The sequence below is a fragment of the Lampetra planeri genome, chromosome 18 (assembly GCF_965212315.1).
Source record: "Lampetra planeri chromosome 18, kcLamPlan1.2.h2, whole genome shotgun sequence".
Classification (NCBI taxonomy): Eukaryota; Metazoa; Chordata; class Hyperoartia; order Petromyzontiformes; family Petromyzontidae; genus Lampetra; species Lampetra planeri.
In genome coordinates this window covers 7,684,842-7,707,069 of record NC_136124.1, presented here as the reverse complement: position 1 = coordinate 7,707,069, position 22,228 = coordinate 7,684,842, and the positions used below count along the sequence as shown (strand labels likewise).

Below are 22,228 nucleotides of genomic sequence, written 5' to 3'. Positions count from 1 at the left end.
GATTCCTCATGTTGCCACAGCCAGGGGTTGTTGCCACAGCCAGGGGCTGTTGCCACAGCCAGGGGCTGTTGCCACAGCCAGGGGCTGTTGCCACGGCCAGGCCACACCGGGGCTCTCAAGGCGGGCGGGCGTGGGCGACGAGGAGCAGCGAACTCCCGTCGAGGGGAGCTTCACTGGGGCTTGGAGAGCAACCTTGGGGTTGCTAGAGCGGAGAGCACGGCGAGGGGAGTGGAGTGAGGTGAGAGGGGAGAGGTGGGGGAGGGGAGTGAGGTGTAAGGGGAGAGGTAGGGGAGGGAAGTGAGGTGAGAGATATGAGAGATAAGGGGCCGTCCATAAATGACGTCACGCGATTTTGGACGATTTTTGACCCCACCCCCCTCGTCACACGACGTCACAAAGTCAGACCCCCCCCCTCAAATATGACGTCACAAAGCTCTGCCCCCCCCCCAAACCATATTTCTATTTTGAAAATAAAACATGCTTCAAATCGCTTTAAACTATTGTCATTGTAGTGCGTATTTAATGATGTATTAAAAAGTATATTTAATTAAGTAGAACGTGTTGTCTATATTTATTTAAAGTTGCACATTTTGATGTGACGTCACGTTTCTCAAACCTCCCCTCGTCACACAAATCGTCACAAATGTCTGACCCCCCCCCCCCACCCTAGGTGGGTGACGTCATTTAAGAACGGCCCCCAACGGTAAGGAGAGTGGAGTGAGGTGAGAGAGGAGAGGTAGGAGAGCCAGTGGTCCCTTCATGTTCACTTCCTGTGATTTCCAAAATGAGATGCGACATCGAGGGTGACGTGTTGCATGTTTTGTTTTGCTGGTAAATGGTGCTTTTAGTCGTATTTTGCTGTAGAAAGATCCCGTTACAAGTAGCCCTTAATGGTTTTTGTAACATTTGCCCATCTGGATATACTTGGTTTAGTGATTTTGGTGATGATTCACTCTGTTGGAACCCTTTACTGGTTGCTGTTTATAAAGCTGCAGGCCTTTTGTCAATCTACTGCTGGATGAGGGCTTTCTCGTTTGGTTATATTTCACGGTATATATATATTTATGGTAGATAAGTCGTTTGTTTAGTTGCATTTTGTTGTAAAAAATGTGTTTTGTCGTGAAAGCGGCAATTTTCTGACAAATGTCAACAATTACCGCACCCCCTACTGGATGTTACTGTGTTTTGCGTTGCTACGTTGTTTGAGATTGCCAGACTTTCCGCAATTTTGTGAAAATTCATGACTTAAAGCTGCAATACGTCGAGTATCCGGTATAAATGCATTTATTTGCATGAAAGTGACACTTTTAATGGTAATATCCATAGAACAGCGCCCCCTAGTTGTAAATAGCGCCCCTAGTGGTGGGACAGCGCCCTCTAGTGGCCACAGCTGTTTTAACTCACGTAAAAATAAACAATACTGTACTTCTAAGTAGTCTATTCCTTCCTCTGTCCTCTCTCCGCTCCAGGTCACCTCCACAGCTGGTCCAGATCCCCACGCCCGTGCACTGCTCCATTATCTCAGCTGCACCTGCACTCACACACACGCATGTTAGTACGTTCACATAATAAACACACACGTCAATACGTTCACATATTGGACAGTTAACTTTCCACGTCGTGTCTATTCGCCACCCACCTTTACCAAGGTTTGGACCTCGTATCTCCGGACTATCCAGGCGCCAGGGTTGTCTCGCATCGCCTTGCGCCACCGAGTCTTCACACAGGTACAGGGGGCTCCGCGTGGTGTAGTCATTGCACTGCGCGCGCACGTGGTTGTGTACATACAGGCCGTGCCGTCATCACGTGATTTGTAAATTAGCAAAATTCTCACGTGGGATTTCAACCCGGGTCCTTGACTTTAGACTCAGTCACGATATCCACTCCACCACGCAGACTCACGGATGCTGTGTATGTTCCGGTTATTACATCGACCTTTTCAAATTAGTTGCATATTTTTCTTAAATATAAAAAAAGGCTTTTACTTTGCGTTTGTGATTGAATTTATATTTTAAAAAATCAAATTAAAGGTTGCATTTAAATCTGTGACTCCGTGACTTGCTATCCCGCGTGATCCCCACTCAACCACCAAACATTGATCACGTCACAGAGCTGCACGTGCTTTAGTCTGCACTGTGCGTGTGTGGACGACAGCAAACTTGACGATGTCATCGCGTAATTTATTAATTATAATTATCAACAATACAAGCCATTATTTGAACCAGGGTCACCAGCCCACGTGGGCTGGGTGGGTGTTATGATTGTCCTGGTGATACGATTATTGTCGTTTTTATTTTGTAAAACATTAAACCATACACAGTTCCCTCGAGAGCGTGTGATATACGTGCGTTATATTGGTAGGAACCTCCTGGTTACACCAGCCCCCAGGGGATTATTGTGTCCGTCCATCGTGCAGGGAGGGGTTGGGTGGGGAGGGTGGGGCTGGGCTGGGTGGGGAGGGTGGGGAGGGGCTCGGTGGGGAGGGGCTGGGTGGGGCTGGGTGGGGAGGGGCTGGTCACCCCGTGGTGCCCTTATAAAACTCAACGTTTAACCTACTCACGCCGGCTTGTGCCCACCCTCACAGTCGGGCATATTTGCAGAATACACCACGCCGCCGTTGACCCTGGCCATTGACCGAGCAACCCAACGTTCCTACCAGCTCCCTCCGCGGGACAATGTGTTTGAACTCTTGAGAGCTGCCCACGCTCCCCGCTTGGCCACCAAACGGTTCCTGCATGCAGCCAGTGGCGCCTATTGCATTGTAACCGTCTACAGACTCAGCAGTGACTGCCACCGTCTTAAGTGTTCACCCCTGATGGTTGTATCTTGGGCCGAAGCTGCCTCCAGGCGGGGCAGCGGAAGGGGCGAGTCGAGGGTACAAGTGGTGCTAAATTTGTTTACATTTAAACTAATCTATGTTATTTATCAGGCAGAGCCCACGGAGCTAATAACCCTTTCTCAGAGGCGAACTGGCAACACGTGATAGCTCATCAAGTGGCTTATAACATATGTGGATGATGTGGTAATCATTAATAGCAGCAGCCAAATCAATTTAAAGGGATGTTTTTGAACGTAGAAGGTAAAACCGTAGGATTGTATCCCTGTAGTAAGGTTAATTCCTTTTTCTGGCGAATTGCCCGATGATGCTGGATGCAATTACCAGCGAAACGTCGTACTCAAAAATTGTAAATGTTGTGGTTTCACGCTTCAACACACCAGTGGGCTAAAGCAGTGAACTATTTGTCTTTTGTCAACGTGACACTTTTTTACTGATTGGCCGTGTCGGGTGGGAGGGTTACGACACATTTATAAATAACGCGATCTAAACCCAAAAACGTTGATTACGTATTTGCCCTGTGGGTGTAGGATTTGTAGATTCGGGGTGAAATTGACCTTAATATATAAGGATGGCAACTTCTCTCCTGCCCGGCTGTACCTGGCCTGGCTTCTCAGGTGAGTCTCCTGGACGACGTCAGCGTGCCGCCTGTTTACAAAGACAGGGTCAGGGCGCGGACTTCCGCTGACGCCTTTTTCTCTTATCGAGGATTATCTCTTCGTTTTAGTAATCACGAGAACCCCCCCCCCCCCCCAGAGGGACCGTGTGTTTTTTCTATTTAATTCCGTCGAGCCGATTCCGACTGTCGAGACCTAACGCCCTCTTTGTTTGACTGGCGCCTGTGCATCGCCTAGGCTAGTGTGCCCCTCCCCCACCCGTGACCGCGTGCTCAATGGCGGACAGAGCCCCAGCGAACAACTCCCAAGGCGTCGTCCCCCGCCGGCTTTGCCGGTCAAGGTAGAAAGCGAGAGGCTTCAGACCGTTCTGAAGAAGACCCAACAGTTATCTCGACATACGGAAGAGTTATTTTTAGAGAGAGATTGGTGTGCCGAGTTGAAAGTTTAAATGTAGGAGGGGGGGGGGAGGTCACTGCTCACACGGCCATGAAGTCATCGGTAAATATTGAAAAAAATAAAAACATCGAGTGATACATAACAAGTCTTGTATTTATTCGTATTATATCATCCATCACGAGAGTACACCTATCATTTATTTAAACAATCATTCAAATATACTCTCTAAGTAATTATTTGTTCTCCGTCTGAACACAAGTAACGGAGGGGGGTTGGGGGGAGGGATCGACGCTCAACGCGTGTATTCGTGGGATACAACATTCCTGTAGGATCATTTCAGCGTTGCCCGGTTCGTCTGTGGAATGAGACACACCTGGGGCGTGTTGCTCCCATCACGTTGGGCACGGGAGGCCACAAAGTGGTGGGGGGGGGGGCGACATTCAGCACAGCAAAATCACGGTGAACATGTCGACCGCACACACGCACAGCGTGCCATTTACAAGGCGTTCGTCTTCGTTCAAGTAATCATACCATGTGTTAGTGTCGGACTTACGAACACGTTTAAATAACCCCTTCACGATTCACACGCATTATTATTATTGCTCCACGATTGACGATTTTGCACGTGAGGGTTCTTGTGCTGCGAGCGGCGTAATTCATTTCAATCATTCGTTACGCAATTACGTAAAAGCATTTTGTAAACTCAAAAGTAAACATGATTGACTAGGCCTGAAGTAATTCTACACGCGCGAATGATTCGTTAAAAAAAGCTTCGCCTGCGCCCGTCGTGCAATTATCGCGTCACAATTGGTCATCGTCGACGTGGCCTGCGATCCCGATCGGGGGAACAGAAACCGCGGGGGTTCGCGGACTCTCGTGGCACCCCCCCCCCCCCCCAACAGCCTACGAAGTTAGCCCACACGGTGGGGGTGTGGAATCGTCTCCAGAACGAGCAGCAAACCCTCGCAACGGCACCAGCGACTGGCTTCAGCCGACCGTCGAGCAATGATCACACGTGACACCCGTTGTCACGTGTGATCATGAGACCGTCGAGCGATGATCACGTGACGATGGGTGCCACGTGTTACCATCGCTAGACGCTCGAGCGATGATAGCACGTGGCACCCGTTGCCACGTTGCCCGTTTCGGCTGTAATCAATTTTCGTAACGGATCAACGCGCCCCTGATTATTACGTTGTGGTTGCAATTTCTAAAATTACAAGTTCGATCGCCCTCATAAGCATTTTTCGATCGGCAAGTTTTCGGATTAATGAGTGGTGTTTATAATTCATAAAGAAACAAATTTACAATTTACTGTTATGCTCGTAGAGACATTTTGAAATACCCATCTGTCACGCTCCTACTTATTAGTGCCCCCGCAGATTAATGCTATATACACAATTGCTGTAATTATGGCCTAATTTTAGTTTGCAGCCCGCTAATGTCAGAATCTTGCCGCTACACGCGCCGTGTTCCAAAAAACCTCATCGCAGAGCTCCTCATCAGCCGCGAGCCAAGGACCACGGCAGAATTCCTAATGACCGACGGTCGATCAAAATGCATTTTTCTTCCCCCCCCCCCGACTCTCCACGCACCCAGCACAGATCCCCCCTCATCCGCGTTGGCTGCGTCGTTGTGCACAGTTCCCGCTGCAGCGAGCAGCCATCCCGCTGGCACGGCGTGGGCCGTGTTGATACCCGAGAGGCACGCGCACCAAGAAGGGTCAACTAACAAAAAAAGAGAGCTCCCGTCGGTTGATAAAAAAAAAAAATTGGTTCGAAAATTAGGCGTTCATTTCTAAGATAGTGGCCCGGAATTCTTACTTGAGTATTCTCACTGCTGAAAATATAGCACGGTATTAACTTATTTCACACTTTGTTATTTTCACTACCGTTTTCTTGCGAGCAAAGGGTTGAAATAGCTCACAGCTCACACCGCCCCATCCCCTCTCAGTCAGAGAACAGATTATGGGACTAATACACATCCTGGTTTAAATTTTTGATTTGAAATGTAATTATAAACTTTTAATCCTCATTACAAATTGAGCATATATTTACCCGTGGCTCTGGCGTGACAAGCTGTCGTGGCGGAGAGAATCTGTGCTTTCTGCATGAACGCCGAGTTATCCTCATCTAATTCTGGAGACGGCGTGCGCTCGACAAGTCTCACAGACGGTCGGTTCAGCGCTTCAGGCAAACTCTGCAATGCTCCCGTCGCCACTTGTCCACTATTCGTCAATGCTATGGGTTAAACTGCCGTTCGATTGGTCCAAATGTGCCATGTGACCTCGTGGAATTATATTTTGGAACCAGAAAACATGGCGCCGACAATGCTTTACTTACTCAACGTTGCAAGAGCCGCTTGTTACTAAAGCTACCCGCTGCAGAATCCTGACGACCGACCTTTTCAACCCAACATTAACCGCGACACCAACCTCGACATTGCCACGGCTGGCTAACGTGTTTCACCTTCGACGCCGACGTGTACCCCGGCCTAGACAACAAGGCCAAACACGTTTCAAGGTTAAACAATTAAGCGAACGCTGGCCCTTAAAAGTGGCCTCCGGTTTCACATCCAGAAACTTGTTGGCTTTGTACGGGCACAAGAAGGTGCGGTTCAGAGACGCAAGCTGCGCTGCAAGTGGATCAGGCTCGGGAAAGGGGTTGGGGGGGGGGATTTGGGGGTTTGTATTCATCCCATCGCGCTGGTATCGGTTAGCTAAGGCCGTTACCCAACAAACAAAACATCTCCAATTAAATAACAGTGCCAAACGCCCACGATTACCGGCAAATTCTAGGCGTGGCGGTCGACGCGCAATGTGTGCAGCTGCCTGGTGACGAACTCGCGGTTTATTTTCACGAACTCTGCCGAGAAGCACGGACCGCGTTGACGACGGCGGCGGCGGCGGCGGCGAGGCACTGTCAAGTTTCATTTAGCAATCCTAATTGCGATCAATGTGAGAAAAATACTTTCATTGCACTTGGTCAACCCCAAGCCTGGCGTGGACAGGACCTCGGGATGTCTGCGGGCGACATCCCGAGACAAACGCGAGAGCGCGCGCGTGCCGCTATCTGCCCTGTTCACTCGCGAGCCCCGGAAAGCAGAGGGCGGAGGTAATAATTTCAGTGTCAATTGCTGCAATGGTCAGATTCCGCGGCGATACCCAAGAACGGGCACACGCCTTGCTCCCGGGCGAATGGTGCGTGGACGCTAGCGCAGGCTTTTCCCGCAGGCGCGTCCAAACGCGTTTCATTCGACGCGGGAGTCAGAACCGTGAAACTATCGCACGGGTGAGGGGACAAGCGCCGCGTCCCACGCAGGTGCGGATTTCACGCACGCACACAGCGCGAGGGAGGGAGAGATGGGGGGGGGGGAGGGTTAGGAAGGGGCGAGGGATTGGGCTGAAGAGGTGAGGCCCGAAGAAACGGAACGCGACGAGGGGCCGGCGCGGCATGACGCCCGTCACTCGATCTCCAGGATGAGATCGTCGCCCTCCAGGTGCATGCTGGGTTGCACGTGCAGCTTGGTGATCTTTCCCGTCATGGGCGCGTTCACCACCGTCTCCATCTTCATGGCGCTCAGCACGCACAGGGGCTGGCCCTTCTCCACCTGCTGCCCTTCCTTCACCTTGATTTCGATCACGTTGCCCGGCATGGGGGCCCCCACCTGCCCCTTCACGCTCTTCAGCGCCTTGGGGTGCACGTGCATGTTCTGTGAACGAGAGCAGAAGCCACGCTTACGCGCAGACCAAAGACCACTTTCCGCCTTTTGTTTCACGAGTACTCGTGTTTACACACCAGGTACTCGTTTAAGGCTGAGTTGACCTAAGGCCCCGAGCGTGAGCGGAGCGCGAGCCGCTCCCCTCCATCGGCCAGCGGTCGATGGGGTCGGAGAGGTCGGCGCTCGATTGCGGCCAACGCGGCGCAGGGCAGCGTGGCCCCCCTGCTGTGCGCATACGGAGGCGACGACGCAACGAGGTCGTGCGTTGCCGTCACCGCGCTTGCCACCCTCGTCGCGGGGAGCTTCCTGGTGACGCTGGCCGATCTTTACTCTTTTCAAGACCACGCGATTGAACCACGTTCTTTAATAAAGGAATCAGAGCATCGCGCGGAGGCAACGGCAATACATAAAATGCAGCGCGTCTCTAACGCGGCCGATGATTGGATCGTGCGTCTCTACCTTCATGGCCTTGGTGTCCTTGACGAGCACCGATCGGAGCTGCCCGTTGAGCTCAAAGAACACCTCCCGGTGGCCCTTGTTGAGGTCTCCCAGAGCCAGCGCCTTAATGATCAGCGTCTTCCCCCTCTCCAGCTCAACCTGCGCAACACCCGTCGCGTTGTGAATTAGCGGCGATATGAGGTTTCGTGAACATTTCAGCGCTCTTACTTTCTGGTGGAGCGTCGCAGTTTGCGGCACGACCCATCTTAGGGCCGACGAGTGATGACGAAGTACGACGAGGTGTGAGGCCTCACCTGGAATTCTTCGGCAATTTGGGGCCCCTCCAGGAAGAGACGAGTGTTGAGGCAATCGACCGGCCCGTACTGCGCCGTGAACTCCTTGAACTCATCGAACACCTGCACGACACGGCCACCCCCACCCCTTGTGTGAGTCTACCATCAACGCTGGCTCACTGCGCCGCCACTTCACCTCATTCCATCTTTGAATTTGTTAATACAATGTTTTAACATCCCTTGAGCGGGGGGGGGATATTACATTTCAAATAAAACCTTTAAAAATATCACAGAGCCAAAGCATGTCACCTTATGTTTAAAATTCTACACGTACAAAACACTTTTAAAACCAACTCTGCACTGAACTTGCAGACTGAAAATAAACACATTTATTAACAGGCACAACAACAAACCATAGCCATTGAGGAATGCTCACATCACCTGTGCGGTTGAGCCACACGGAAGCACGGGGCTTGCCAACGCTCGATGCTCAGTAATGGACTGCTGAATAGAACCCAGTCAATACCGCACTCTGGAATTATAATTGCTCTTAGCATCACCGCTCTGCCCTGCGATCACGTGCGGCGCACTCCCTTGCCTGCGGGTACATGGAGGCCGACACGACGTCCTCCGGGGTGATGTCCCTCCCGTGCCGCCCCTTCAGATCCTTCTCCAGCTGCACGAAGTCCAGGGGAGGCAGCGACGCCCCGGGGCGGCCCTCGGTCCGCTCCATGTCCTTCAGAATCTGGAGGGACACGACGGGGAAAGACGCACGGGTGAACGGATGGGCAAGCGGACGGGCAAGCGGTAGGCCTGACGGACAATGGGCAAGTAGGACATAGGCAGCTAAACAGATGGACAAACGTGTAAGCAGACAGCTATAGGGCAGGCAGACATACAAAGGCAGACAGAGATAGACAAATATACAGACACTAGCCTTTTGCCGGTCCAAGGACGGGTGCATTTCAGTAAATCTGAAACTTGCAAGCAAAAAGCAGACCGCGACGTAGTATTCATTGCATCAATTTGTGCGCAATTTGTAAGGCCGCGGTGACACAGACTTATTTCATTTAGAGGTTATAATCCCTTGTTATTCTATGTCTCAACAGCGTTACGGAGATCGCATGACGTGAGGGTTCTGCCTTTGTCGTGAGGGTTGTAATTTGGCGCTGAGGAGGGGGAGGAGTGATGTTACCCACTAATTAATATGAATGGGGGATGTCCATTTGGAAGACGTCACCTCTTCATGATTATTAATGTGGGGGGCTGTTCGATGTGGAGTGACTGTTAACGAGGGGGGGGGGGTTCTCCATGTGGAGTGACGTCACCCGCTCATGATTATTAATGAGGGGGGGGGGGGCGTCCATGTGGAGGACGTCACATATTCATGAGTATTAATGAGGGGGGCTGGCCGACGTGGAGTGACGTCACGCGCGGGACACACAGACATTCTTGGCTCATCATAGTAGTAAATATATACAGGCCAGTGGCGGGCCGTGTATTTTACACCTAGGCCTTCAGTGCTATCATCCCGCAATTAAACCGTCTTCGAATAACCTCACCATGACACTAGGGCTATATGCTATTGTCATTCGACATAACCACCCAATATTCACAGTGGCAATAACCTTTATCGAGTGGAATTAAGTGATTTTAACACGAGGCTCAACACCTATGAGAGTTACAATACACTAATTGCAGCGACATGAATACATGGTCACTGAAACCATCAAGGATGTACCACTATTACGCAGTATGACAGGATGCTGCATCACAAATAGACATCGCGTAGCAAAAATCAATGTCATTACCAAAGAAACAAGAAATAACTCGCAACAACCAGTCACATTTACTCATACGACCACCAAGCAAGCAAAAATGCCGTAAAACACAAATAACACAATCAGGATTCAACAGGCTTCTCCACAAAAAAAAATCTAAAGCACTACATCTAAAAATCTAAACCTCACGAAAGAAAGTATAAATAAATCTTAGATGATGCTACGTTACGTGCTAGCTAGTTTTACTTCAGTTAGCTAACTGACCCTCCGATCACGCCACGCGAAAAATGCTAACGTAGGCGGCTAGGCCAGCTAGAAGGCTCCGGCGTGTCAAAGAATAGGCCCAACATGGCAAACTCGAAATCTGATTGGTTAAAGAATATGACAATCAACAACATCGTCCCCATTTGCTTCAACAGCAGATGGGATCCACTCGACATTCTGAAGGCCTCAGGGACATCACAGGTGGAAAATCTGATTGGATAAAAGCTCTCATTTATGAGCTGCACTGGAAGTAGCGCAACTGAGCGAGAGAGTAGCAATGAAATTACGTCAATAAACTGATGAGAACGCACTTTGTTAAATACACATAGCATTAGTAAAAATATATACCCAATTAAAAAATATTTAATTTTCTGATTCTAACAATCTCTAGGCCAGCAAAGAAGGCCTTGCTGGCCCCGACTGCCCGCCTCTGATACAGGCAGACAGGAACATACGCGGTCAGATAAGCAGACAGACAAGTAGGTAGGCAGACAGACGGACACAACGGTGGGCACAGGAATATGGGCACACAGACATATGAGAAAACAGGCAGGCAGTATGGCAGAGAGACAAACAAGCAGGCACGCAGACAAGCGAGTAGGCGCCGCACATCAGCTGCGGCCTGACGCTACGTGGAAGCCCGTCCTTGCCTAGAAATAGCGTGGGAGGGGCCATCTTCTGCAGTGCTGCACAAGTCTTTTAGCCCGGAGGAGCTAATTATAATGTTTGAAAATATTTTGCAGACAGAAACACGGACACAGGAACTGTTGATTAAAGCAGGTGTACACACATGGGCCTAATGTTGGGGCCATAGCCATAAAATACGTTTGCAAATGTTACCTGCGAGTTCAGGGCAGAGAGTTATTTTACATTAGTAATATTTCAGGTAAATCGGTTAGCTGTTTCAGGTGTTTTCCAAATTTCAACAGGTGCACCTTGATAAAGTAATTTCTGAGGATGTTAATTTGAAAGGTACATTCATGGCACATTGTGATCATATTTTAGTTTTCAGGCATAGTCAATTGAAAAACGTTATTTTCAGGTTGTGTTAGAGTCTTTCAGGTAGAGAGCTGAGTTTTCAGGTAAATTGTTTGACATGGGAAGCATATTGGCAGGCTTCCAGTGTTACAGGCAGACTGATTGATATAGGTAGTGTATGAACAGGTTTCAGCGTGTCAGACAGAGTGTTTGATACAGCAAGTGTATCAGCAGGTTTGTGCAGGGTTACAGGCAGGTTTGGCACAGGAAGTGTATGAACAGGTTTTCAGTGTGACAGACAGTGGTATTTAGACCACTCCCGGCGACTGGGTGGTGGTCGTGCCATGCCTCTGCCGTACGCCTTCAGGTAGGGAGAGTTCGCCGTTGATTAACCTCCCACATTTCTGCAACCAATGACGATGTCTCCAGTACTGCCGAGTACGGAGGCTGGGAGTCTCCTCGGCACGCATGATTTCTGCAACTGTTGGGCATTCCACGTCTACAGTACCGCCGATTACGGAGGCTCGGAGTCTCAACAGGTTTTTGCTGAAGACGGGGTTGTGTGGCCCTACAGAATGCAGCTAGTTCTCGGTAGAACAGCCATTATACAAAAGATATGGAGAGACAAATGCATTACCATAAACACCAAGGAGAGGCTTGTCAAAGCTCTGTTATTCCCTGTTTCCCTACATGGATGTGAGTCATGGATGCCGAAATTGAGTGAGCGAAAGAGGATCGGCGCATTCGAAATGTGGTGCTGGAGAATAATGCTACGTATACCGTGGATAGCCAAAATATCAAACGTCCGTCCTGGGAGAGATCGGTCCCCATTCTTCCACTCGAGGCCTTATTCGTGAAACAGAAATTGACAAACTTTGGACATGTAAATGACGACCCCTGGACTAGAAGAATCGGTCTTGCTTGAGAATGGAGAAGGTAGCAGGGGCAGAGGTCGACTTCGGAGGAGGTGGATGGACGACATCAAGAACCCCGCTGGCCTTACACGAACCCAGCTACGAGAGGCAGCGAGAGACAGGTGTGGATGAAAAAGTCTGGTCGTGAATGTCACCAGAGGTCGTACGCGACCTGACGGCACAAGATGGCAAGGTGAGTCTCCTAGGTACACACGATTGCTGCAAGTTATAAACTGCGGGCGTTCTACGTCCACAATCCTGCCGAGCACAGAGGCTGCGAGTCTCCCGGGGCTGTCACCCTGCTGCAACTCGTGACAGGCGTGTCTTCATTGCATCAGAGCCCAGGGGTCTGAGGCTGAAGCCACTCCTGAGTCTAGCCCAGGGGTCTGAAGCTGCAAGCTGCTCCTGCATCAGAGCCCAGGGGTCTGAAGCTGCAAGCTGCTCCTGCATCAGAGCCCAGGGGTCTGAAGCTGCAAGCTGCTCCTGCATCAGAGCCCAGGGGTCTGAAGCTGCAAGCTGCTCCTGCATCAGAGCCCAGGGGTCTGAAGCTGCAAGCTGCTCCTGCATCAGAGCCCAGGGGTCTGAAGCTGCAAGCTGCTCCTGCATCAGAGCTCAGGAGGCTACTCCTGCATCAACAGCCCAGGGGTTTGAGGCTGCAAGCTGCTCCTGCACGAGGCCAAGAGGAGTTTCCAGAGTTGAGACCCCAAGGTGCGGTCGGGTGACTTTTCGGGGGGAGACGCGAGTGGGTTGGTTAATGTGATTGTTTTACAATTAGCTGTTGTGTTGTGTTAAATATTTTAACATTAAAGTGCAAAGTGCATTTTGTATGTTTTGGTCGTGGGTCGAGTCGGTCTACATGACGGACCTGACAGAACCATCAGCCAATACTGCAACGTGACCTTTTCCTGATGTCAGAGTGAACAGTTTCCCCGTTAATTCTGTGTGGACCTTAAAGTCTTTAGTCCCTGGGACACTCTTCCTCCGCTGGCCACAATCACGAGCCAAGTGCCTGGACTTACCACGTACATAAGCAGTTTAATTATTCGTCAAGATCTGGCATTCACAGGCCTCACACTCGCACCTCCGATTTGCACGGTTGGCTACGAATGGTGCGAAAGGAGTTCAACATACATACATTTTAACTGACCAATCTGCTCAGCGGTAGAGCGAGCATTCCTCAATTCAGATGCTGGATGGGAGTTGGAAGGAGCGACGGGCAGACTCTCACCTTGCTGCGCAGTGGCTCAGGGTAGCCCCCGGGGGGCACCCCGATGGCGCCCTGCATGAACTCCACGACGGACTTGGGCAGCGACAGCTCTTCGGCTCGCTCCTCCACCTCCTGGCGGGTCAGGTTGTTCTGCACCATGAACTGCGCGAGGTCGCCCACGATCTTGGATGACGGCGTCACCTGCAGCCGGGTGGGGGGCGGGGGTCAGGCGGGTGGTGACGCCACGCGGTGCATCCTGTCAGCTCACCGACGGGAGTCTCACACCTCATTTTCAAGCAGGAACATTTAATAGTTCACACTCTGCCGTGCATGCAGAGGCGTGCCAGCGGCGCCTGCAAGCGGCGCCTGCAAGCGGTGCGTGTAGGGGGCGCCTGCAGGGGGCGCGGGGTGGGGGGCGGCACCTTGATGAGATCCCCGAGCAGCTTGTTAGCCTCGGCGTAGGCCTTCTTCACCTCCTTGAACTTGTGTCCAAGCCCCATGCTGTGCGCCTGGAAATGCAAGTTGGTGTACTGGCCGCCAGGGATCTCGTTCTCGTACACGTCCGAGTTGCCCGACTTCATGGTGGCCGTGCAGTCAAAGGGCGCGTACAGCTGGCGAGCCACCTCCCAGTACTCGCTGTAGTCGAACACCTTCTGCAGGTCGATGCCTGCGGGGAGTCAGATCCGCGCCCACGTGTTATCGAGCCGTTACTGAAAATGACGGCGAGCGCTCCGCAGCAACCGGGTCGAGATAAGGGTCAGGCCGCACGTCTCCTGAGCGACGAGGGAGGTCGCACGCTCGTCGTTGGCTGGCGGCGAAGGCTGCTGCCTGGCAGTTAACGTTGAACATCGTGCCAAACGGCGCACAGTATAACCAGAAAACCCAGAGGAGAGCCACACGGCATAACCAGGCCAACCTGCGCAGTGGTGGCATCTGTCCCCCCGCGCCCGCCCCGAGCCGCGCACTCCCGCCACACCCACCCGTGTCGAACTCCGTGCCCTGCAGCGAGGCCACCATGGCGCCCATGCTGGGTTGCGAGGTCATGCCGGACATGGAGTCCACCGCCACGTCCACCACGTCCGCGCCGGCCTCGGCCGCCGCCAGCATGGACGCGACACCGGCGCCCGCCGTGTCGTGAGTGTGCACGTGGATCGGCATGTCCGGGTAGCGCTCGCGCAGCGCGCCCACCAGGATGCGCGCCGCCTTCGGCTTCAGTAGCCCCGCCATGTCCTTGGAATTGCGGTGAGCGGCAAGGGGCGAGGGTGATCAAGATCATGATGTCATCGAAGCCCAAGCGATTCGCGGTAATGAGCTATGTATTGTTCATGCTGTCGGTGTCTATTTTGAAATGTACATTATGTTCCTGCGTGCCTTCGCTGATCTGACGTAAAGAGCCCCAGGTTACTTATTTTCTCTCTGTTTTGGGAAACAAAAATACTTCTGGACTGCCCAACTATAGTCGTACTTGCGAGATTCAATAAACAAGACGCTCCCCAGATAACAATGTTCTATAAAAGGTTGGCACAACGCTTCGAGAATCCTACACTTGCCAACCGGGAGTTACGATAAAACTTGCATTACTCGTGAACCAGAGTGGCACGTAGTGCACGTCAAGCTGCAGTATCATTGTAAAGACTCAACTCGCTCGTTAACAACAATGCCCCGATACGAAACGTCAACAATAGGCGATGTTTTGGACAACGACCCTTCTTCATCGCACACACACAGGTGAGAGGTACCTCACCTGTGAGCGCCCCCTCACCCGACTACGAGTGAGGGTCCCGTCACTTTGTCGTCGCTGATCACCGTCACCTGACTCCGGCTAACCGCCCCACCGCCCGACTGCGGCTGAGGGCCCGACTACAGCTCATCACCCCATCACCACCTGTCCACAGACGAGCCCCCAAATCGCCTGTCCACAGGTGAGCGTTCCCCCCATTCAGCCGAAGCGAGCAAGGCCGACGGGGCTGGAGGCGCGTCGGTACCTTTATGCCCAGGACGTGGGTGCCGGCACGGACCAGGTCGTCGGCCAGCTTCAGGTAGTACTCGAGGTTGTACTTGGTCTTGGTGGGGTCCGAAACGTCGCCCGTGTAGGAGATGGAGGCCTCAACCACGCCGCCTGCGTTGCCCGCCGCCTCCATGCCCAGTACCATGTTGGGCAGGTAGTTGAGCGAGTCGAACACGCGGAAGATATCCATGCCGTTCTCTTTGGCCACCTCGCAGAACCTGCCACGGAGAAAGGCAGCAGCCGCAGCAGAGAATGCCGGGGCCCTTAGAAAGCACGATGGAGTGACTTCGCTCGCTGCTTCGCTATTCATGCTGCAGGGAGCTGTCACAGTGGTGTCCAGCATTAGTCTTTGCTGGCAAAATATTAACTAACTGTGGAGACAATTCACATGCTGGCAAATATAGAAGGGAAAACATAACAATAAAGCTACTAAATTGATACTGTATGAACCCAAACGTCATCACATTTGTCGTCAACACCGCCATACAGCAGACCAATGCACAAGGCCAGATTCACATCGTGAACAAAGAGCCCAAACACGTCATCCAAATGATCTTCGTCTCGTTACGTCACGCCAATGGCACGATCGGGGGATAAAACTGTGGAAAGAGAAACCGTGTGGCCCCGATTTGGTGTCGGCATACTCGCGGCGCACGAGCCGGTCTGTGCCGAACGGCTCGTGCGCCGCGCCTCGCGAGAGCCGGCCGCCGTGCCTCCATCGCGGACGATCTTCCCGCATTTCCCACGGCTCTGCCCGTTCGCAAAACCGATGAGCCCGGCCTTGCGACGCGCGGGGAGGCCGCAATTAGGAGACCGAGAACCGCCGCCGGTCCCGTGAGAACGCTTTCGACGCTCACCTCGCACCGCAACAAGAAAACTGACGGTGCCGGCGTACAGGGGGTTGCCCCGATATACGTCGCCCCGCACTCAAGTCGCTGACTTTTTGAGGAACGCAACGTAAAATGTCCCCGCATATATGCCGCTATGTAATTTTCAGCCAAGCCGAGTTGAACATTGCGCGTGGTTGAGTAGGCGGTCAGCGCGCTGCGCTACTAGCCCGGCGGCACCAGTGACGATTATAATGATCGATTATCATTTTTGACACCGCTCAGCTGAACACAGCTGTGTGTTCTCTCTCGCATGCATAGCTACGAGTGCTCGTTGTAATCGGCGTGGATTTTATCGCAAAATATCATCGCAACCCTTCAGCACACAACTCATCCAATCCGCTGGGTAAGATCATACACATCATAGGTTAAGTTTCTGTGCACTCTTACATAAAAAATAATTATGTTTGAGTCATCACAAATACGTTTTAAAGTGTACAGGGCTGCTTCAAAATGCTCTTTAAAATGGTTTTCAAATAAGTGTTTGAGTATAAATGCTGTTTAAAGGTTTATGAACTCAGAATTGGTTTTAAATGTGTAGAGTATGCGTTGTACAGTATAGAACAGGTAGTGCACACATACGGTATGTATATTTTCGTTGCTATTTATTCTTACGGGGGGGGTTGGGGAATTCTGCCGTTAAACATCGTTTCGTTCCAAGTCGCAACTTTCCGGTCCCTAACCCCGACGTATATCAGGGACCCCCTGTATCCCGCCTGCCGCCACGAGGGGCGGGGGATGCGAGGCCGCTCACTTGAAGACGGAGTTGTCGGGGTAGTTGGTGTATCCCACCGCGTTGGCGCCACGCAGCAGCATCTGGAAGGGCACGTTGGGAATGAGCTTGCGCATCTTCTGCAGGCGCTTCCAGGGGCACTCGTACAGGAAGCGCATCGCCACGTCGAACGTCGCCCCTGGGAGGTGGCAGAGGGATGGGAGAGGGCAAGGGCAGGGCAAGGCGGGGAGGGGGGCAAGGCAGAGGCTTACGGCTGTGGAGTGACGCAACTGGAGGTTGTGGAAACGGGTATCATTCGCCTGGCTGACGATTCAGATATGAAGTGGGAGCCACACGAGGCAGAGGGAAATTTGGTGGACGCAGCAGTAAGTATGCAACTAAGCTCGGAACGATGGCAAGGGGGGCTAAGGCTGTGCTACAAAAGTACAAACACGTACTGACAAGTAAGCCTGGACAGACATTCGGCAGAAGCCATATCCAGTGCTTTAGCTGGTAAACGGCAAATCGAGCAGAAAATCGCGTCAATGAAGGACATGGGGGCGACAGAGGAGTCACTCACTCTAGTCCCGTGGTGTGTGTTGGGAAGAAAAATGGATCGGTCCGCTTTTCTACAGATTACCGTAGACTGAATCAGGTAACAGTACAGGAAGCGGAGCCAATTCCCAACCAAGAGGCACTCTTTGGACAACTAAATGGGGTGCGATATTCTACCCACCTAGACTTGCCGAGAGGCTGCTGGGACAAATTCCAGTGGCAGCTGAAGATCGATGCGAGACTGCTTTTGCAACGCATGACGGGCTGTACGAGTTTAAGGTGATGCCGATCGGAGTTGTGAACGCACCCGGCAGTGTTTAAACTTTTTATTGAGGCAATGCGCGTGCCCGTTACATCGCGTTGTGACGCACGTACACACCGTCGAGGAAACTAAACTGATCACAGAAGGCAGGGGATTGAAAGATGGGAACGAACCTGCTGCCCCAGCACTAGCAGTGTTTAGCCGAATGACACGATGACTGCTACAGGGGTGTCATACAGGCAGTCAAATGCATCGACAAACGTACTGATTTACATCGAGACATGGGAGGATCATTTGACGGTCCTCGAGAGACAGTTCCCACAACGACTCGCCAACGGACATTTGACGGCTCGACCGACAAGGTTCCAAATGGGATACGACGGTGATTGACTCCCTGGGACATGGGGTAGGTGAAGGGCATCTCCAACCACGGGACGAGAAAGTACAGAAAAGGTCTCAAGCAAAAGGCTCCAACCGGTAAAAAGAAGCTTCTCGCTCATTCTTGGGTGTCGTGGGGTATTCCAGGAAGTTTATTCTAAAGCTAGCAGAGATTGCGAAACCCCTGACTGGCAAGACCAAGAAAGGGGAGCCCAACAGAATCAACTGGGATCTAGAGACATGGTTTAATGAGTGGGAGGTGGCACTCACCTCCGTTGATGGCATTGATCTGGAACTTAGCACAAAACCTCAAAATAATTTGGTGGGGGCTTTTTGCGGTCATCGATTATTGAGCCGAGTTGATCAACGCCACACGCCTGAGGACTGCTCCAGCCCGGCATTAGGTCAATGTAGCTAGGCAACCTCCATGCTCAAAAAGAGCCAGGGAGATTTATTGCTCAAATGAGCGTTGAGGCAGTGCTTACTTCCTGCTTACAGTCCTGAGCCTGTGATGTTCCCCACGCTCCTTTGGTGGGGGTAAGAAATATCCACAGGACAACCAACCACTGCTGAATTCCCAAAACTTCGTTTTTGAATCAACCCTGGGAGGAAGGGATGATATTCTGCGTCAACCTCCAACCAGGATTTGAATTTACAAGCTTCCAATCGCAAGCCGCTCCCGACCGCCGAAGTATCTCCAACGCCACCGACATCACCTCCAGGGTTATACGCGCAACCCCACGGGGTGGGGAGGGGCGGCGAGGGAGGGCGGTTGAGCTGGGCGCCACTCACCTCCCCAGTTCTCGATGCTGTACAGGTTGCTGAAGGAGTGAGCGACGAACGGAGAGATGGCCTTGAGGTCGTGCGTGCGCACGCGCGTCGCCAGCAGCGACTGGTGCGCGTCGCGGAACGTGGTGTCCATGAGCAGCAGGCCGCGGTGCTTGCGCACTGCCTTGGCAAAGGCCTCGGGGCCCTGTGACACCAGCACGTCCCGGAATCCCGACGGGGGCCCGCCTGCGCACAGGCGAAGCGGTACGCGCCATCAGCTCACCTGAGGTGCGTTCAACGGCCCAGAGTGTTCTGCCGTGGCGCTACGAGGCGGAAGTCGGCTCTTACCGAGCGGTGCGTTAAGGTGGGCCTGCTTCAAAATGGGGGACATTCACTATCAGATCTTGAAATGATCTGACACCACGCCCACCTAATGCTCGGTGAGAGAGCTCATCAGACGGCTAGCTCCTGTTACGATGCGCTCTGGGCTAACAGGTCGTTCAATTGAAGAGCACTCTACCCATTGAATATACATGTGGCAGGCTAGGGGCAAGGTCCACTCGCCTGTATGTAAGTTGGGGTAACCTGCGCACAAGTAGGGGAATGCTCAACTACCCTGAATAGAGATGGAAGGTACAATCGGCTGAGCTGCAGGCAGGTGAGTGTGAAGTGAACTAGACGCAGGGTTTCGGCCAGGTCTGTGTGGGTCGGCGACCCAGAATATAATTACGCACCCAGTACACCACATCCACAATGCCTCTCTCTATGGCCGTGCCTACTCACCGCATGCCACGTACTTCAGTATACCAGTAAGCCTGTAATTATCGGGCGAGAAATGAAACCCTCCACAGGGCTGCGGTGGCACAGTCGCACGCTTATCACCTCAACGTTGCAGTATTTTCGCTTTAATTACGTCCGTGGGGAAATGCTGCGATCCTCATCCTGTAGGTCCAGAGCCGCTCATTTTAGCAGTTTGAAAGATTTACAAAAGTGTGATTGCTTCTCTTTGCTTCACTTTGTTCGTCACGAACAACCTTGGCATCACGAATGCGTTCCTTATATACGTAAATACCCCCCAGCTTGCATCATGCGTTTCTAAAAAGTGCGCCGACGAATATTCAAATCACGCAAATCAAAGCAATTTACAGGGTAGGTGGTGGTGGAGGCGAAGGCTGAGAGGCGACGGATACGAGAAAGGACAGACAGTGGTGATGCTGTCAGTGATGTGAGCTTGGGGTTGAGGCGACGCGGAGTAATAAAGTGACGACGTGGTGCGTTAAATCGCGAAATGCCGAATGAGTACGATGACGATGCTGATGGCATGCACAGATCACGTCATTATACAACGTAAATAAGAACATAAGAAGAGTCACAAACGAGAGGAGGGCCTATTCGGTCCATCTAGCTCGCCCGGCTGTGAGCAGCGGATCGATTGTGGAAGCGAATCCATTACCAAGAGGGACGTCCGGCACCACGGGATCGATGTCGGAAACCTTGGCCTTGACTGGAAGCGGGGTCATGGCTCCATTCACCATCACGTGACCTGGAGGGGGGAGGGGGGGGGCGGCACAACGTCCGATTGTTCCGACATCAAAAACCGAAGAGCCGGCAACATCGTAAGTCGCGCTGTTCCTTCACTGCTTTATTTACGCGAGCGGCCACTTCCAAAAGTTGCCGAGGGGCAGGCCGGGACTCCGACGTCAGTGCCCTGGCCGCACGCTTATTGTTTGCGTTGTGAACTACGGCGGTGGATGTGCACCACTCAGAGGGGGGGCCCTGGAGCAGGCGGCAGTGCCGTTGGCGCGTGTCCTTCCCCTGTTCAGATCCTGGCTTCGGATCTGGGCTTCGGCCGCTCGTGACAGAAACCAAGGCTGTGTGCCACCGTGCACACGCCCGAGGCCTACCCAGGTAGTAGAGCAGCTTCTGGGCACGGTTCTGGCCGGGCTTGAGGTTGAAGAGCTCCGGGTTCTCGTCGATGAACTGCGTGTCCACGGTGCCGTACACGAACTGGGAGTTGTTGAGGACATTCTGCAGGAAGGGGATGTTGGTCTGCACACGGACAAGGACAGTGGTCGCCAAGTTAGGCCAACGAGACTTTGTTTTACTCTTTAGAATGTTGAGCTACACACCGTGTGAAAGATGCTGATGTTGTTTTTGCAACAAAATTGCAGATCACAAAACCATTGCAGTCAAGGTTCGTGTCTTAATACAGGACGGGGTGGAAAGGCCCAAAGCCTGACTCTCTATCCTAGCCACTAATCCGGATGGGCCGGACCAAGGAACTCACAACGAGGCTGTGCCCCTCCGGCACACCAATCGATCCTCGTGCACACCCGTTATTAGCGCAGCGCGCTAACCTTTACCCATCTACACCCACACACATTCGTCAATACCACAATTACAAGGGCGTCCCTCCTGCGACCTCCATCAGAGAGCTTGCCCCATGCATGCCTCGACAGCGCTCCCAGGGTGACGCGTGCACACATGGTGCGTCATGGGAGTGTGCGTGTCAGGACCGTGTCGCTTCACGAAGAAAGGAGCCGAGTGTCGCTTCACTCGCAGGAGCGGGCGAGCGAGCGAGCAGCTGGGCAGGCGGCGGCCCCACGCCATCCATTGACATCGACAATCCCCATGGACTGGCCACGGCTCCTGGCGGCGCTGGTATTTGCAATTTTTCTTTTTAAGAAACGGGAAAGCGCTGGAGAACGACGCTAATTTGCCACAAGATCCAGAGCCAGTAATCCCATTACCGAAAGTCACGGTCTCTAGAGTGGAGAGCGTAGGATCAAGCCCTCATGCAAATCGCCCCAACACATCCCAGCCCCACCACCCACACCACCCCCACCTCGCTCACAGCCCCAGCGCGGACGGGAGGGCGGGGCGAGCGTTCATTTGCCGAGACGCGAGATGGCCGATCGCTCACCCGACCCGTCGCACGCTGGGACGCTTCGCTGCCTCGCAGCCGCCGAGCGACAGAGGGAGAAGCGAATCAACGGCAAAACCAAAAAAAATACGCAAAAGGAACGATCGCGGAATGTGGGTTCATCCGTGCCCAGCCGCAGGTGAATTCGAGGAGCGGTGGCTCCGGTGTCCCCTTGCCGACGCCACGGCGCGTCCCTACGAGCGCGCGCGAGCGCAGCGCGGGGGGCATCACGCTGCACGTGAACGCGCGTGCAGCGAGCAGGCGGGAGGCACCGCCAACGCATCCTCGGTG

At 52.7% G+C, this 22,228-nt stretch overlaps 1 protein-coding gene across 2 annotated transcripts in view; it reads right to left on the bottom strand.

Moving 5' to 3' along the window:
* Positions 1-3,984: 3,984 nt before the first annotated feature.
* Positions 3,985-22,228, bottom strand: part of PC (pyruvate carboxylase) — a 52,932-nt gene continuing 34,688 nt past the window's right edge. For both annotated transcript variants that reach the window (XM_078602450.1, XM_078602451.1), the window contains 12 exons: positions 20,919-21,063; positions 20,468-20,557; positions 19,039-19,260; positions 17,094-17,250; positions 15,430-15,670; positions 14,425-14,674; positions 13,867-14,111; positions 13,466-13,645; positions 8,899-9,045; positions 8,322-8,423; positions 8,029-8,166; positions 3,985-7,560 (listed from right to left, as the gene is read on the bottom strand). In XM_078602450.1, the coding sequence (XP_078458576.1) occupies positions 7,312-7,560; positions 8,029-8,166; positions 8,322-8,423; positions 8,899-9,045; positions 13,466-13,645; positions 13,867-14,111; positions 14,425-14,674; positions 15,430-15,670; positions 17,094-17,250; positions 19,039-19,260; positions 20,468-20,557; positions 20,919-21,063 (2,166 nt within the window). In that variant the 3' untranslated portion in view covers positions 3,985-7,311. The remainder of the gene's footprint in view (positions 7,561-8,028; positions 8,167-8,321; positions 8,424-8,898; positions 9,046-13,465; positions 13,646-13,866; positions 14,112-14,424; positions 14,675-15,429; positions 15,671-17,093; positions 17,251-19,038; positions 19,261-20,467; positions 20,558-20,918; positions 21,064-22,228) is intronic.